The sequence below is a fragment of the Pinus tabuliformis genome, chromosome Q (genome assembly GCF_031772625.1).
Source record: "Pinus tabuliformis cultivar Carrire ecotype Pingquan chromosome Q, CPIR1, whole genome shotgun sequence".
Taxonomy (NCBI): domain Eukaryota; kingdom Viridiplantae; phylum Streptophyta; class Pinopsida; order Pinales; family Pinaceae; genus Pinus; species Pinus tabuliformis.
In genome coordinates, this window is record NC_142296.1 from 1,322,965,980 (window position 1) to 1,322,981,303 (window position 15,324).

Below are 15,324 nucleotides of genomic sequence, written 5' to 3' on the forward strand. Positions count from 1 at the left end.
AACCATTCCTCTTTTCTTTGAATATAACCAAATTGAATCCGATATTAATTCTTCGGATATTGACATTAAATCCTTTGAAGACAGTACGAGCGAAGGAGCAAGACTCATTTGGACACAGTTCGAGCAAGTACTAAGATTTTTACAGAGTCGAGGAAACTATTTCGGTCACATCGCAAAGGGGGAAGGGCCTCAGTTCCGATTTTTAAAGGTTTTATTTGGCTTCTGGCGAGATGGTTTGCAGGAAAGAAGAACAACGAATGGATGCAAACAGGGGTGAGAAGGATGGGGGCACCTTCAATAGGCGCATAGTCAAAGGACTCAGGAATATTGGCAACACTTGCTTCTTCAACTCCGTTATGCAGAATTTGCTTGCGGTGGATTTGTTTCGTGATCATTTCATGAAACCCCCACAATTTCCCGAAGGCTCAATCACTTCAGCTCTGAGAAAGTTGTATGTTGAAACAAGTTCAGACGGATCGAAGCAAGCAGATGATGTTGACTGTGAACTTACATGGTGGAGTACAGGAAATAAGGCACTCAATCCCGAGTTTCTTTTTAGTGCAATTTGTGCCAAGGTTAGTCAGTTTAGGGGATTCAGGCAGCAGGATAGCCATGAGTTGCTCAGATGTTTACTTGACAACTTGGACACTGAAGAATTAGTGAGTTTAAGAAACTCAAAGTCCACTAATTGTGGAGATGGAGAGGCAGCTGCGGGCAACACCGATGAATGCTCGAACCAGAGGAATAATGCAACTTTGGTGGATCGTGTGTTTCAAGGTCAGCTGTGTAGCACAATTTGCTGTTCAAAATGTGGTTACCGTTCGGTGACATACGAGCCATTTTATGATTTGTCACTGTCCCTTCCAAGTAAACCAGAGGACATGAAAGTCTCATTGCCTAGCCAAAATGACCCATCATCCTCCAAAACCACATTGAAGAATGATGAGGCCACTACTTCTAAATCTGTTTTTGGTTTGCTTGGTGGTTGTGAGTCTCCTCTTCTTTGCAAAGCAATGGATTCTGTTGCCGGTGATGAGGTTGAAGTAACACAAACGTCTGCAGAGTTGAACACTGATGATGTGCCAGACAATGAATTAGACGTCAGTTCCTCATCAATTGGAGACCCTTTTTCACATGATGATATTTGGCATCTTTATGATAATGATGATGATGAAGAAGCAGCAGCAGAAAGCTGTGTAGTTGAGGGAAAAAATATAGATGTTTGTGAATCAGAAAGCCCTTTGTATGGTGGAGACGATGGAGATAATTTGTTTAAGGCTATGCCTTTAATTACTGAAACCATGGAAGATACGAAGCCCGCAATTATTCCAATGTCTGTTGAAGGTTGTTTGGTGGAGTTCACGAGCCCAGAAACCCTTAGTGGAGAAAATGAATGGAGATGTCCAAATTGTGCTTCTAAGCTTGTTAATGGTTCTGATAATCTGGAAAATGCGAGAGCAAAGGGAGAGCAGGGCAAGGAATTTAATGGCAGGTTGAATGGAGAATCAATACGTGATTCCTCTGCAAAGGGGGTTTCATGCAGTGATGCAGAGGGTCATTCCAACAAAAATGTTTTCAGAATTTTCGGAGTTGAAGAGAGGTCAGAAACTGATGGGATCAATAACGCTGAAAGGCCTTCATCCACAAGCTCGGAGGAAGAAGGTATCAGAACATCTGCAAATTTGGGAAAATGGGATCTGGAATCCCAAAACATTACAGCAAGTGAAGAGGTAGAGGCACATGGACTGAAGAAAAAAAGATCAAAGACAATAGAGAATGAAGCCAATTTTAATGACATATCACAGAAAGCAGAGGGTCATTCCAACAAAAATGTTTTAAGAATTTTTGGGGTTGAAGAGAGTTCAGAAATTGATGGGATCAATCGCGCTGAAAGGCCTGCATCCACAAGCTCCGAGAAAGGGGGTATCAGAACATATGCAAATATGGGAAAATGGGATTTTGAATCCCAAAACTTTACATCAAGTGAAGAGGCACATGAACCGAAGAAAAAAAGATCAAAGACAATAGAGAATGAAACCAATTTTAATGGCATATCACAGGAAGCAACCAAAAGATATCAGATCAGCAAGGCTCCTCCTGTTCTAACCATTCATTTAAAAAGGTTCAAGCATGGCTCATTTGGCAGCTTAAATAAATTGAGCTGTCATGTTGCCTTTCAAGAGACTCTTGATCTCAGGCCGTATATGGACTCCAGGTAATTACCAATCTTTTAAAGTATGTTTGTTTTATATTGCTCTTTTTCTATGTTACAGTGGGCACCATATGTTTGGTTCACCCTGGATGACTGCAGTGGATTTCACTTACAACGTTGTTGTCTGCTTATTCACTTTACAATCTGAACAGTTTTTAATTCATCTGTTTTCATGCAGCTCTCCAGACAAAGATGACTGTCTTTACCGATTAATTGGAGTGGTTGAGCATGGAGGCACCATGGATTTTGGTCATTATGTTGCATATGTGAGAGGCGATCACGATGGCTCTGTCTGTCAATGGTTTAATATTAGTGATTCTCTTGTTAGGAAGGTATCCTCCTCAGAAGTTCTCGCTAGCGAGGCTTACATACTGTTTTATGAGAAAGTATAGATTATATGGAATTACAGTAAACATTGTAGAGATGAGATAACAAATCACCTTCCCAATTAAAATATTATATTTTAAATTTTTACTATAAATTTTCTAGTTTTTTTAATCTCAGAGACAGTTAAATAAAATATCAAATTATGTATAAACTTAGTGAAAGGATACCAAATCACCTTCCTAATCATTTGCCATTCCTAATCACTTGCATAAATTAAGATGATAGAAAAGAAATATTAATATTAATAACTTAAGTTTAATATCATTGTTAAATAAAACATTCTAAATTATGTATAGAACAAGTTAATAATGGATTAAGATTTCTTTTTGAAAATTTAAATTATATATATATAAAATTAATGCTTATAATAATTTTATAAAATTTAAAGTGATTATTAGCATTGCATAAATTGTCTTGGGGTAGCTTAATTGGTGATTGAAGCGACCAGAGGACTAAAGGTAAGCTTAAATAATAAAGGTAAGCTTTGTTCTTTGAAAACAAACATCAACAAGGAGAAGCTAGATATAGTGCTCCTTTAAGAGACTAAAATTGCAAGTGGAAAATGACAAAGGTCCTTCAAAAGTGTTGGAGAGGAATTGAAGCCATGACTATAGATGTGATTTCTAGCAAGTTCAGGTGCATTGGATTGAAGGATTGGATAAGTATACTGACTGTCTATGGTCCTCCAATCCCCAACATCAAAGAGCAATTCCTACAATAGTTAGATGTAATTCGGGACTCATTTGGGATGTTGCGTGGATTGTGGGGGTTGATTTCAATATGATTTGCAATTTGGAAGAGAAAAAGGGAGGAGTGCGATGAGCATATCCGATTTCAGAAATGTTTAATAACACAATCCTAAATCGGAAACTCATGGATGTAGAGACTCGCAATGGAATATACAAATAAAACAATAGGAGGGGAGGAAAACACCAAATAACTAGTAGTCTAGATAGTTTCCTCATCTTGGAAGACTTAATTCTCTAGGATCACTTTATGGAAGTCATAATCCTTACGAGTTTGGTATCAAATCACTGTCTTATTAGATTGGACATAGATATGAAGAAATCCACAAAGAATAGACCTTTTATATTTGAGAGCCTTTGGCGTATGCACCTAGGGTTTGTTGAAAAAATGGAATATTGGGGGAAGGAAATAGATGTACAAGTTGGCAATAAGCTGCAAAATTTCCAATGCAAGTTAAAGGAACTAAAGCTCAAAATTAAAGCTTGGAATAGGGAAGAGTTTGAAAACATCTTCATAGAGAAGAAAAAGATGGAAGAGAAAATGGAATCAGTCCAAAGCCAAATCATAAAGGAAGGTTGCTGGGAAGCCTTAGCCGGAGGACGAAGGAAAACTTGTACACAATTTAGGAGAGCGCTGCCAACAAGAAGAGGTGTTATAGAGATAAAAATCACGTATCCAATGGCTGCATGAGGGAGAAGGATTCAAGAAATTCTAGGTTCTTTCACCACTCTATGATTAACCATAGACAAAATAATAAGATTGTCTCTATCACATCTAAGGAGGGAGTTAGGCTGGAAAACCACTAGGACAAGGCTCAAGAGCTGATTTCCCATTTCTTCAATTTTGTGTCCGAAGGAATCCAAGGCCGATCAATGACCATTGAGCATATCACTAATCACATCCCTTGTTTAATCTCAAAGGAGAAGAACGTGGTAGAATCATTAGTAAAGGAAATGCCCATTAACAAATCTCCAGGCTTGGATGGGTTTACATCTGAATTCTTCAAGGTCTATTGGCACTTCCTTGGAGCGGATGTAGTGGGATTGGTGGAGCAGTCCCACAATATGAAGTAATTATATGGCCTGGCTTAAATGCACGTTTCATGACCTTGAGCTTGAAGACAAATGCGGCCAACGATGCCAGTGCATATCACCCCATTGTACCTTGCAATGTGAAATATAAAATCCTCTCTTCTGTTATAGTCTACAGACTGGTCCCTCTTGCACAAGATCATTAGTCTTGAGCAATCCAGTTTTGTGGAGGACAAACAAATTCTTAACAAGATAGTTTCAACCCACGAGATCATCCACTCTTTGAGAGGCAATAAAAATCGGGAATGTTGGTTAAACTAGATCTCTCCAAAGCCTATGACTGACTGAGTTGGAAGTTCCTCACATGCACTTTGAAGGATTTTGGATTCACAAAAGACTGGATCCATTGGATTAGAATTTAGATTGTTGGTATCCACCCCCTTTTTCTCTATTCTCCTCAATGGATACCCCACAAGTACCTTTAGGTCTTCTGGGGGGATGCGTCAATGTGACCCGATTTCTCCTTTCTTGTTCATTATAGTGGCTGGGGTTTTGGGTAGGCTCATCAGGGGGAGCCCACGCTGGATAACTAAAAGGTCTGAAAGTTCCGGGTTCTAAGCTCACAATGACTCATCAATAGTTCGTGGATGACAACTTGCTATATGTGAAGCCAATGCCCTAGGCAATATCTTGGAGAATTTTCAAGAAGCCTCAGGTATGATCATTAATAAAGAAAAAATCAAATATGTATTTTTCATTACTTCTAACCCAATTCAGCGCCATTTGCCTCACATTATGGGATTTTCTATAGATTCACTCCCGACGAAATATTTAGGGGCCCCCCTTGTGGCATGCTGAAGGGAGATTTGCAATAAACTCACGAAGAAATTATCAAATTGAACAATGCCACTTTACTAAAGGTAGTTCTCCAAGCGATCCCCATATACCAATTGTTGGGATTACTCCTATGGAACATTTGGAAAGGCTACAACAAAATCAAAGAACCAAAGAAAACATCCAAAGAAAACATCCGCAAGACCATACTGGCAGATAGGTGGATAGACCAAAATTATAAAGCAGACTAGGATGAAATTATGATCCTATACAAATTGAACTTTTCTCCGGCAATGATGATCCAACAAACCCCTTCTAAAAAGGGTTCTTAAGTTAAATTCTCCCCCATTTTCATCACCCTCGGATGGTTTCATTAAAATCAACTTTGATGGGGCCTCTAAAGGGAATCTCGGAGTGGTGGGATATGGTGGAATCCTCCTAGACTCTGAAGGTAATACTTTGGGCATCTTCACGGAAGCTTGCATTTTTTAAAATTAGTTACCAATTGGCGCTTAGAAACCTAGACTTCAAGAATCAGGATCTTGTTTTTATTTTCCCATATGTAATCACATCACATACAAGGAGGTCAGGGAACAAGGTTTCTAATTGGCTAGAACACTGGGGAACTTTGGATAGCCACTGGGATGTTTCCACCTATTGGCATTCAGTCCTGAGCTCCTCAGACTTAGACCTGGAGACATAGAAATATTACTCAATTGGTGGAGCAAGACAATCCTCCTTGTTGGGGGTCAATGAATTGGTAACCATGTCGTCTAAGGGTACTCATCCTCTCCCACGCGATAGTAATGAATATTAGAGAAGGTGTGTACATCAGGTTAGGTGGCTCGCCGACAAAAGTTCTAGAGGATGTGGTATTTTTAATACAATTGGTGATGGAGGTGGTGACTAGAATCATCAGTTGGGAAATGAAAACTTGGGTTTTAGGTGGATGCTCCTTCTTGGTTCGCTTGGAGGGATCCTTTGGAGAGACAAGCAAGCGTCACAACGTTGGTGAAGGTTGGAAGGCATGGGAAGATTTGTGAACGAGAGTAGACTTGAGGCCATCCATGACATAATTGGCAGACTTCCAGTCCTGTGGACTCAACTCTTCATCACTGAATTCTTAGTAGAGGTAATCATGTTATTCTAGGCTAAGTGTGGAGTTCTTGTCTTTGTTTTTCTTGTGTGGTGGTGGAATTTATCTGTTCAGGCAACCTTGGTTCTCTGGTTTGTGAATGAGTGGATTGGGTGTTTGAGTGGCCTCTAGTTTTTCATGCGTAGACAATGTGGTGGGGTTTTGTTGAAGCCTCAAAAATCATTGCTTCAACATGGGGGAAAACCACCCGATTTGAACCTTGGTTGGCAGCTCCTTTTCCGTTTGGAGTAGTGGCTCTGACTGGGGATAATGGGACCAGTTTCCAAATCTATTTTATGATTGTGCTGATGGGGTGATATGTGATATTTTGGAGTAATGTTTAAGCTAGAAGTAATCTAATCTAAACTAATAATCACATGCATTTTATCCTAATTTAAACACTATCTAATTATAACTATACCCGGGAGTAAATTGATGTATGCGATCTACAATAATGTCTAAAAGCAATTGATAATAAAGATCATTCAATTGCAATGAGAAATGAATTCGTTTTAACAATAATCGTTTCGTATAAAAAGTTAGCCGAAACGATTGTGAAAAATATATCGCATAAGAAATTATTCATGTAATTAGCATAAAATATAGATCATCATCATACAGAAGTGCAATAATGGCAACCAAGATTCAAACTTTCATACATAAACAACTTGAAGAGAAATTATTGCTTGATACATAAGTAAAAAGAATTACGAGATAAAAGTACCATTTATAATATGTCCTACTCATGTGCTTCAGCAATATTGATCTACTTTCAGTCCATTCAACACCATCTAAGAGTACAAAAGTGCAATTTCAGTAGAAGATTGTAGATCAGATAAAAATAAATCTTGTTCCATTAATTTCACCATAACTTCCTTAAAGGGACAGAAGTGCATGTTTTGAAGATTTTTTCTGAAAAAAAATTTGGACCCCTCTCTAAATGCATGAGAGGGGTTTAAATACTTAAACTATAAAACTAAAAATAGATTATTACAAAAATAGTTGAGGAGGTTTAAATGACTTTCCTCAAATTACACAAAATAAAACCAAAATAGAAATGAGCATGATGACTAACTGTTCTGCATTTGATCAATTAGATCACAAATTTACGTCATGGGCTTGAGCTGTGTCGGTTGGCCGATTTCAGCTTTCAACTATCCAATGAATATGACGTCGGTCAGTGCTGGCACCATTTTCTCCATAGAAGTGGTTAGGCATCACAGGGTCATCCACTGGCTGTGAGGTTTCACCAAATGTCGCCAATATGCTTCCCAGTTTAACCTGGTCGTTTGCCTAATTGCTTTTGCTTTTTCTTTTGTTTCCTGTCTCCACTGTAGTTCAAGCTATTTTATATTAGGAAGAAAACATGGAATGGATTCTGCCACAAGGTTGGCGCTATGTAAATTTTCATTAATATTTTTGATGACATTGTTTGTTGTTGCTGCCGCATCTGTTGTTGCCTTTTCTGCCTCTTTAAGCCGAGAATCCCAGTTTGCAAATAAGATTTCTTTATGCAACTCCTCTAGTTTAGGCAAGTCGGCTTTTCTCCCATCTTCTGAATTTTGCTAGGTGATGAAGTCGGAGACCTTTTTCAAGATTTCATCATATTCAAGTCTCATTTCCACGACTTGAATTGTCAATTTGTCCCTTGTTTCGCAATAAGAATTCCATTGTGAAATATTATGGCATTATAGTTATTCCTTGTATTTGCGCTTCCTTCTCTGCTAAGCTGGTTTGATGTTTTATTTGCATCTGCTCGAACTCTTGTTGTAGCTTAGCTAACTGTATCTCTACCTGTTGGTTAGATTTTTCTTGTTGTAATTGTTGTTCACGCGACAAAATTTTATCTTCTTTTTCTTTAAGCAACATTTGCACCTTTGTTTCTTTGTCAATGGTCATTGTAGCATAGGAACCTGCAAACTGTGAGAGTCTAGTAAGGTTGGTGGATAGGTCGATGGGTGAGTCTTTCTAGAGAACATCCATCGGTTCATTATCAGGGGTAGTAACAGCTGTAGAATCCAAATTCATTTTCTTCCTTTGTCTTTTAACAATGGCCTTGTGTTGTGGGCTATAAAACACATCTAGAGGGGGAATCTCCTCTATTCTCAAAACAATTTCAGAGGTGGGGGTAACAAGGATGTGTTCTACCTCTTGAGTATTTACAGTCTCCTCTGCTGTAATTTTCTGAGTTGTTTTCTATTGTGGAGTTTGCAACTCTGGTGTTTGTTCCTCTGTATTGAGCCTTTTATTAAAGTTGTCCCATTCTTCCTCTAAATCAATCACCAGGGGTTTTATTGGCTATGTGGAGGTGGCATGGATTTCAACCTATTTTCTAGCTGAAGTTTGCTCAACTGTCTTCTCTGTAGATTGGGTTGTATCCTTTTCTGACTCTCTGCTTCTGTCTTTACCATTTTGTGATGACTTCTCTGATTCCCTGATAGATTTCTCTTGGGATTCTGCTCCATAATCAGTTTTAGAATTTTCTTTGGAGTCACCTTCTATACTTACACTGGGAGTAGGCTCCCTTATTGGTTCAACCAATAATTGGTACAGTGGGACCTTTGGTAGCCTTCTTTCTCTATACTTGTAAAAGGTTTCAAGATCTTCACAGTCAAAAAGTAATTGTGCCATATGCTTCACTTCTATGAAGGTGTTTTTCTGCAAAAAGATGTCATCAAATTCATGTTCCTCATTACTGAATACTTTTATTCTCACCATGGTGGTAAAGTCTTTGACAGTGCCGAACGGGTCATACTTCCTTCCAGGGAATTTAGGTAATAAGAGATAAAATAATCTCTGCTTCTTTAAAAGCACGCCGTAGGTCGTGTAATGCAAATTCTCCACACTGCAAAGGGAATGTAGGCCAGGTGGCCTTTATTGCTTCCTTTAATGTTTTGCTCACCCCTACCTCACTAGCTGTTTGATAGGCTATCTCTTTAGCCAACAATTTGTCCAGAACATAGTATGGGAGGACATGGGGGGAGGTAATGCTGCCAAATACCCTGATATACGTAAATGTCTCCTCCCCAAACCATCCGGCCACTGGGAGGATATCTACCTCGAATTCTTGGGAAAACCTGGGGGCATCTCGGTTATAAAGCCGTTTGTGGATAGGGAGCATAACTCCATGGAAAATTTTGAAAAAATGTGGTTGAAACTTAGATTCCCACATGTATTTATGGTATATGTGAATGGGAAGTGGATTTTGAATAGTCCACTTCCATCCCATGACAAGAAATTTCGAACCGAAACAAATTGCATCCATTACATAGGCATTCATAAAAAATAGAGGGTAAACCCTTGAAGAAACACTTCTTTTCCTTCTATACTCCATTATTGTTCCTGCTAAATTGTTAGACAAAATTTGTGCCTAATTCATTACAGTTGCATTAACAACTGCTTCTATTAATGACAACCATTATGGGGATAATTTAGTACTATTGGGTTTTCCAAATAGTCTACATAGCATAGCCGTTGCAAAACTATGAGGGGGACAAATAGATGCAGTAGTGTACATACCGTTCTTGTCTTTCTTGATTTTGCCCTCATTATTTGACCAGGTCCAGGTACAGTCTGCTGGATCCTCATTCTCTTTGGAAAACTTCTCGATGAACTGCCTGTTGTAGATGACTTGTGGCTCAGGTAGGTGGTACATAAGCTGCAAGTTGTCTGGTGTAAAAGATCCCATAACCTCTTGGCTTCTTGTCTTGAATTCTTTATCTGAGATGTCAGCTTCATCAATAACCCATTTAACCATGTTTGTATAAGGGATTATCTTCGGGTGCACAGCTATGCGATGCAAAAATGAGCATGCTATCTCAAACATGGAAGTGTCTGAGGAATCACGTCCATCAACTGTAACCTTCGTTTCCAGAATCCTTGGTTTCTCTTCCTCTAGTATATTATACATGGCCTCCCATGTAGAGGTTCCTCCCTCTCTATTTCATGTAGTATTTGTAAACAAAGGAGTCATTTCTGAATTCTCAGAGACGACTGCCTTGCCTTTCTTCACCATTGCTCCTAACGATTTGCTCTGTGGATTTCCCTGAAAGTGAAAAACAACAGTTATCGATACAAAAAGATGATAATGAATGTGAAATGAAATAATGTGGATAACTTGTAAAGGTGATAAAAGGAGTTTTATTCAAACACACGTAAGAAGATATCATATCACGTTAAATGACTTTTCACACATAAATGCAGTTATCTCTTACTAAATGCCCACTAATGCTTCGTTATCCCTTAGCTTTAATGCTCATAAATGTCTACATCGTAAATCGGGAAGAAAGATTCTAGGGTGGTGAGCCTTTGAACTGCGATAATGGCGATTTCATGATTTGCGAAGAAATATCGCAGATCACAATATCACATTATTCCTTTTCGCTTTTCTTACCTTCTCTTGTGTTTCTGCGAAATGCGAGATGCTCGCCGCTCATTTATTGTTTCAAAACATAGCTATTTGTCAGGATTTTCTATGTAAAGACCTTTTTTAATGAGTGGCGGAGCTAAACATTTGTTCGTGATATATTTAAGGAGTGGGTCTAGGTGTTGATCGTGTTTCGCAATATTGACTGATGGTAAGTTTGCGATGTTCTTTTGAATGCTCAAAATGCGATGCAATGAAGGTTATGACTCCATCGCAAATTCACATCTCGCTTCTTTTGAGATAACCTTTTAAGGCATGCTCTTTATAAATAGCAATATGCTATGCGAGACTTGGCTTTGAGGAGAAAAGCTTAAGGACCTAGTTTGTGTCAAAAATATGATAGTTTCGAGGTATAAAGCATAGAGTCCTCTTTTAATCGTTTTTTACTGGATTTGGTGGGTTAGAAATGTATTTTGATGATGCTTAATCATGATGTATGTGAGAAGGCAAGCATTTAGTAGTTTTTTTGAAAAAAAATGGGGTTTGATTGATATCTTTCTTTATTCCAAAAATAAAAGAAATGCCTAAATGCTAAGTTTAGTTTAGTTAGAAATAATTAATTCCTACTTGTCTATGGTTGTAATTCTCTATTTGAGGAGTTTGTTTCTACATAATAGGAATTAGCTAGAATATAGTTTCTCCTAGTTTAGTGTGTGGTTGAGAGAATCTCACAACCACACTACTGTACGTCTAAGATAGAATTCCTATCTTGAGACTTTTGCCTGTATAAATATGTGTGTAATTTCCTTGATGCAAGATAATAGAATATTTTTGAGTGTGTGCTATTTTATCTAAATGCCCACTAATGCTTTGTTATCCCTTAGATTTGATGCTCATAAATGTCTACATCGTAAATCGGGAAGAAAGATTCTAGGGTGGCGAGCCTTTGAATTGCGATAATGGCGATTTTGTGATTTGCGAAGCAATATCGCAGATCGCAATATCGCATTATTCCTTTTCGCTTTTCTTACCTTCTCTTGTGTTTCTGCGAAATGCGAGATGCGAGCTGCTCATTTATTGTTTCAAAACATAGCTATTTGTCAGGTTTTTCTATGTAAAGACCTTTTTTAATGAGTGGCGGACCTAAACATTTGTTCGTGATATATTTAAGGAGTGGGTCTAGGTCTTGATCATGTTTCGCAATATTGACTGATGGTAAGTTTGCGGTGTTCTTTTGAATGCTCGAAATGCGATGCAATAAAGGTTATGACTCCATCGCAATTTCACATCTCGCTTGTTTTGAGATAACCTTTTAAGGCATGCTCTTTATAAATAGCAATATGCTATGCGAGACTTGTCTTTGAGGAGAAAAGCTTAAGGACCTAGTTTGTGTCAAAAATATGATAGTTTTGAGGTATAAAGCATAGAGTCCTCTTTTAATCATTTTTTACTAGATTTGGTGGGTTAGAATGGTATTTGATGATGCTTAATCATGATGTATGTGAGAAGGCAAGCATTTAGTAGTTCTTTTGAAAAAAAAGGGGGTTTGATTGATATCTTGCTTTATTCCAAAAATAAAAGAAATGCATAAATGCTAAGTTTAGTTTTTGGATAATTTTTTAAAGGGTCCCCATTTATTAATGTAATATTAACTACTACTATTAATAAATGGGGGGTTGTTGAATATCACAACAGGTTTATACCCCTCGATTTAGAGTGGTATTTCCTCACCAAATCACTTGGGTCATTGCTTCTTTTTATTTAAGTGGGTGTTAGGGAAATAAGCAGACCGAAATGACTCAAGGTAAATACACTCAAGGTGTCTAATTATTCTAGTCCTACTTGTTCTGGTCCTTTGAGGACTAAAAACCTTTCAGTGAGTCTGGGTTGGTGCCAAACCTAGGGCTTGGAAACCTATGTGTGTTTCTACATAGATTTTTCAATGGGTGTGGCAATTTCTTTGGTGTACAATCTCGGTGTTTGGTGTTTTAGGTAGGGGTGATCCGTTAGCACGATCGACTTGGTATAGGAGGTGGCCATAGGGGAAAACAAGGATCTTGTGTTGAGAGGGTTGGGGCGATGAGAGATAATGAGTAAGGTGGTATGAAAATGGAGGGAGAAATTGTGTAGGGCCATGCCCTCTCACTGGTCTGCGTAATTAAACCTCCCTCACTTGGCACAATTGTTGATAAATTGAGGGATATCTAAGCCAACCTAGACATCCTCCATGAGCATAGATATGATGATCAAAATGAGTTTCAACTGTTATCAATGATGTTCAATATAGACAGAATGAGACATTAGAGCAATTGTCCTTTGTGATATGCAACCAACGTCGGACAACTGAGAGACTGAACAAAATTGAGGCACGCCTGGCTCACATAGACTACCATGTCCATGAAGGCCACAATCCTCCAGTAACTTTGGGTTGCCAAGCTTTTCCTCCTTGTCCTTTACATGAGAAATATTGGTTTCTTTCTATTTTTGGATTTTTTTGGAATGTATGGCTATTTTGTCCTTGGGAAATAGGGAATGAATGGATACATATTTTACATTACTTTTTGACTCTCCTTGCTAAAAAATCCAGTCGGAGTGAGGCAACGAGAAATTCATTCCCTTGATTTTCATGTGTAAATGTACTGATGTATATGTGGATTTCATGGCTGATATGCTTACGATATTTTTGTCCCTATTATGATGGCTATATGTATGTTTTATGGCAATATCTATGTATGGATCTCAGCGTGTTTTTACTTGTGAATGAATGGATAATGTATCTATGGGCTAATAGATGATAATGCAGCGAATGACATGAGGGAACAATGGTTCATAGTGATTCTCATATAAGTATGAGATCCCTACACTTAATTATGTTGTTTACACCTACTTGTAGGTTACATGTTGATGATATGTTTAACGAAATGCCTGTCATGGCTAGTAGGGGTCTGATTAAGTTCTTGTTAAACTTATTGCTTTGACATCATTGTTTCCCTGTACTTTTACTGATTTTAAGCTATCAATCCATTATGGGCAGTGACCTGGGCTCTGGGCTTGAAAAGTGGCTTAAATCCCAGGGTCGCTGGCACAAAACTGGAAATTTTAGTCTTTGGTAGGTGGCAGGCAAGCTTGTGAGAGCGAATTTGGGTTTATGGACGCTCTCTTGCCCATATCATGGGAACGTCTGAGGCATAAGATGTCCAAAACATCAGTGGGACCCAGGGATAGGCTGCCTGAGTAGCTGACTTGTCTCCTGAGGATTTTGAAGCTGATGTTGGATGACAGTGTGTGATGTTTCCATTGATTCCACTTCCTTAAGGTCACATAGGAGGTTGAGTCCAATCATAATAGCCTCTCGTCTCATGTTTACCCTGGTTGGCTAATTACTTGGGTAGACATGGGAGGATGGTGTTACACATGCATGTATGAAAAACACATTTCAACCATCCAGCCTAAGTGTTGAACCTGAGAGTTGTGATACCACTCTATAATTCCTCCTCCAAGATTTACCTAAATTCACAAGCTTTCCAAGGTAAACATGATATGGGACTTAATATGAGAGATCCAATTTCCAAGATGCACTTATGGAAAATGGGGTCCACGTGTACAAAACTGAGTGTAAGCACCTAGTGACACATGATCACACTGTTATCATCCTAACTTGACACAAAACTATTTTTTTCAGTTTCGTTTTTGTTGAAAATGCAACAAGAAAATCACATTTTGACTTCGCCTTGGTCAAACTAGAGAAAATTGGAATTTCCATTTTAGCAGAAATCTTGGAGGTAGTTAACTGAGGTGACATGGCACTTGTCATTCAGTTAACTTAGTTAATTCTAGTTGGGGAAGCTTGAGTTCAGTTTAGTATGACTGATTGCTAATTTGTAGTAATCTATTTCAATTAAATTGAGTTATGGTAAGTTGAACTAGTTCTAACTATCAGAAGAACTAGTGGAGGTCAAGTTGTGGAAGTGGAACTTCAACCACACTCGGTGACCAACCGGTTGATTAATCAATCAACCCAAAATAACTGATGCATGCAGAGAATTCAAGTTACCCAGTTGAGATGGAGACTTCAAGGCAATGTACTATTAGTTGTAAACTATTCCAATGTGTATAGGTGGTGAATGCAGTCAAAGGAATAACCTAGAGGAATTGCACAATCCAATTGAGGGAATTTCCTAAATAATAGGGTTTAATTTCCTCAAGGAACAACGCAAGGAAATAAGAGCTTGGAGGGCTTCAAAATTGGCTAAATTTTGGCCATAGTCATTTAGTCAGGCATACGGATATACTATATACTTGCAGGTTGTGCTCAACCTTGAGCAAACATATGTATTCGTCTCTTTTCTCTGATTAATGCAATAAAGGATAGGAAGGGGTTTTGAGCAATTGCTTTCCTTTGGCATGCCTATGATTTGTGTTCTAGATGGTGATTTAAATTCCACAGATCATTAGAGTAGCTTCAAGTCTTGTGATTTAGTAAATTTCATGAGCATTTTCGAATCTACACATTAAGATCTAAATGGTATCAGAGTAGGATTCATATTAGAGAAAAATTTGTAAAGTTGTTCTTGTAGGAGGATCAGATTTACAGGATCAATTCTTCAGATCA

General features: G+C 38.3%; 1 protein-coding gene across 1 annotated transcript; it reads left to right on the forward strand.

Moving 5' to 3' along the window:
• The first annotated feature begins 230 nt into the window (after positions 1-230).
• On the forward strand, positions 231-2,604 carry LOC149224709 (ubiquitin carboxyl-terminal hydrolase 2-like). Its single transcript, XM_089388258.1, has 2 exons — positions 231-2,215; positions 2,391-2,604. Exons 1-2 carry the CDS (start codon positions 231-233, stop codon positions 2,602-2,604), a joined length of 2,199 nt encoding a protein of 732 aa, XP_089244384.1.
• Positions 2,605-15,324: the final 12,720 nt, after the last annotated feature.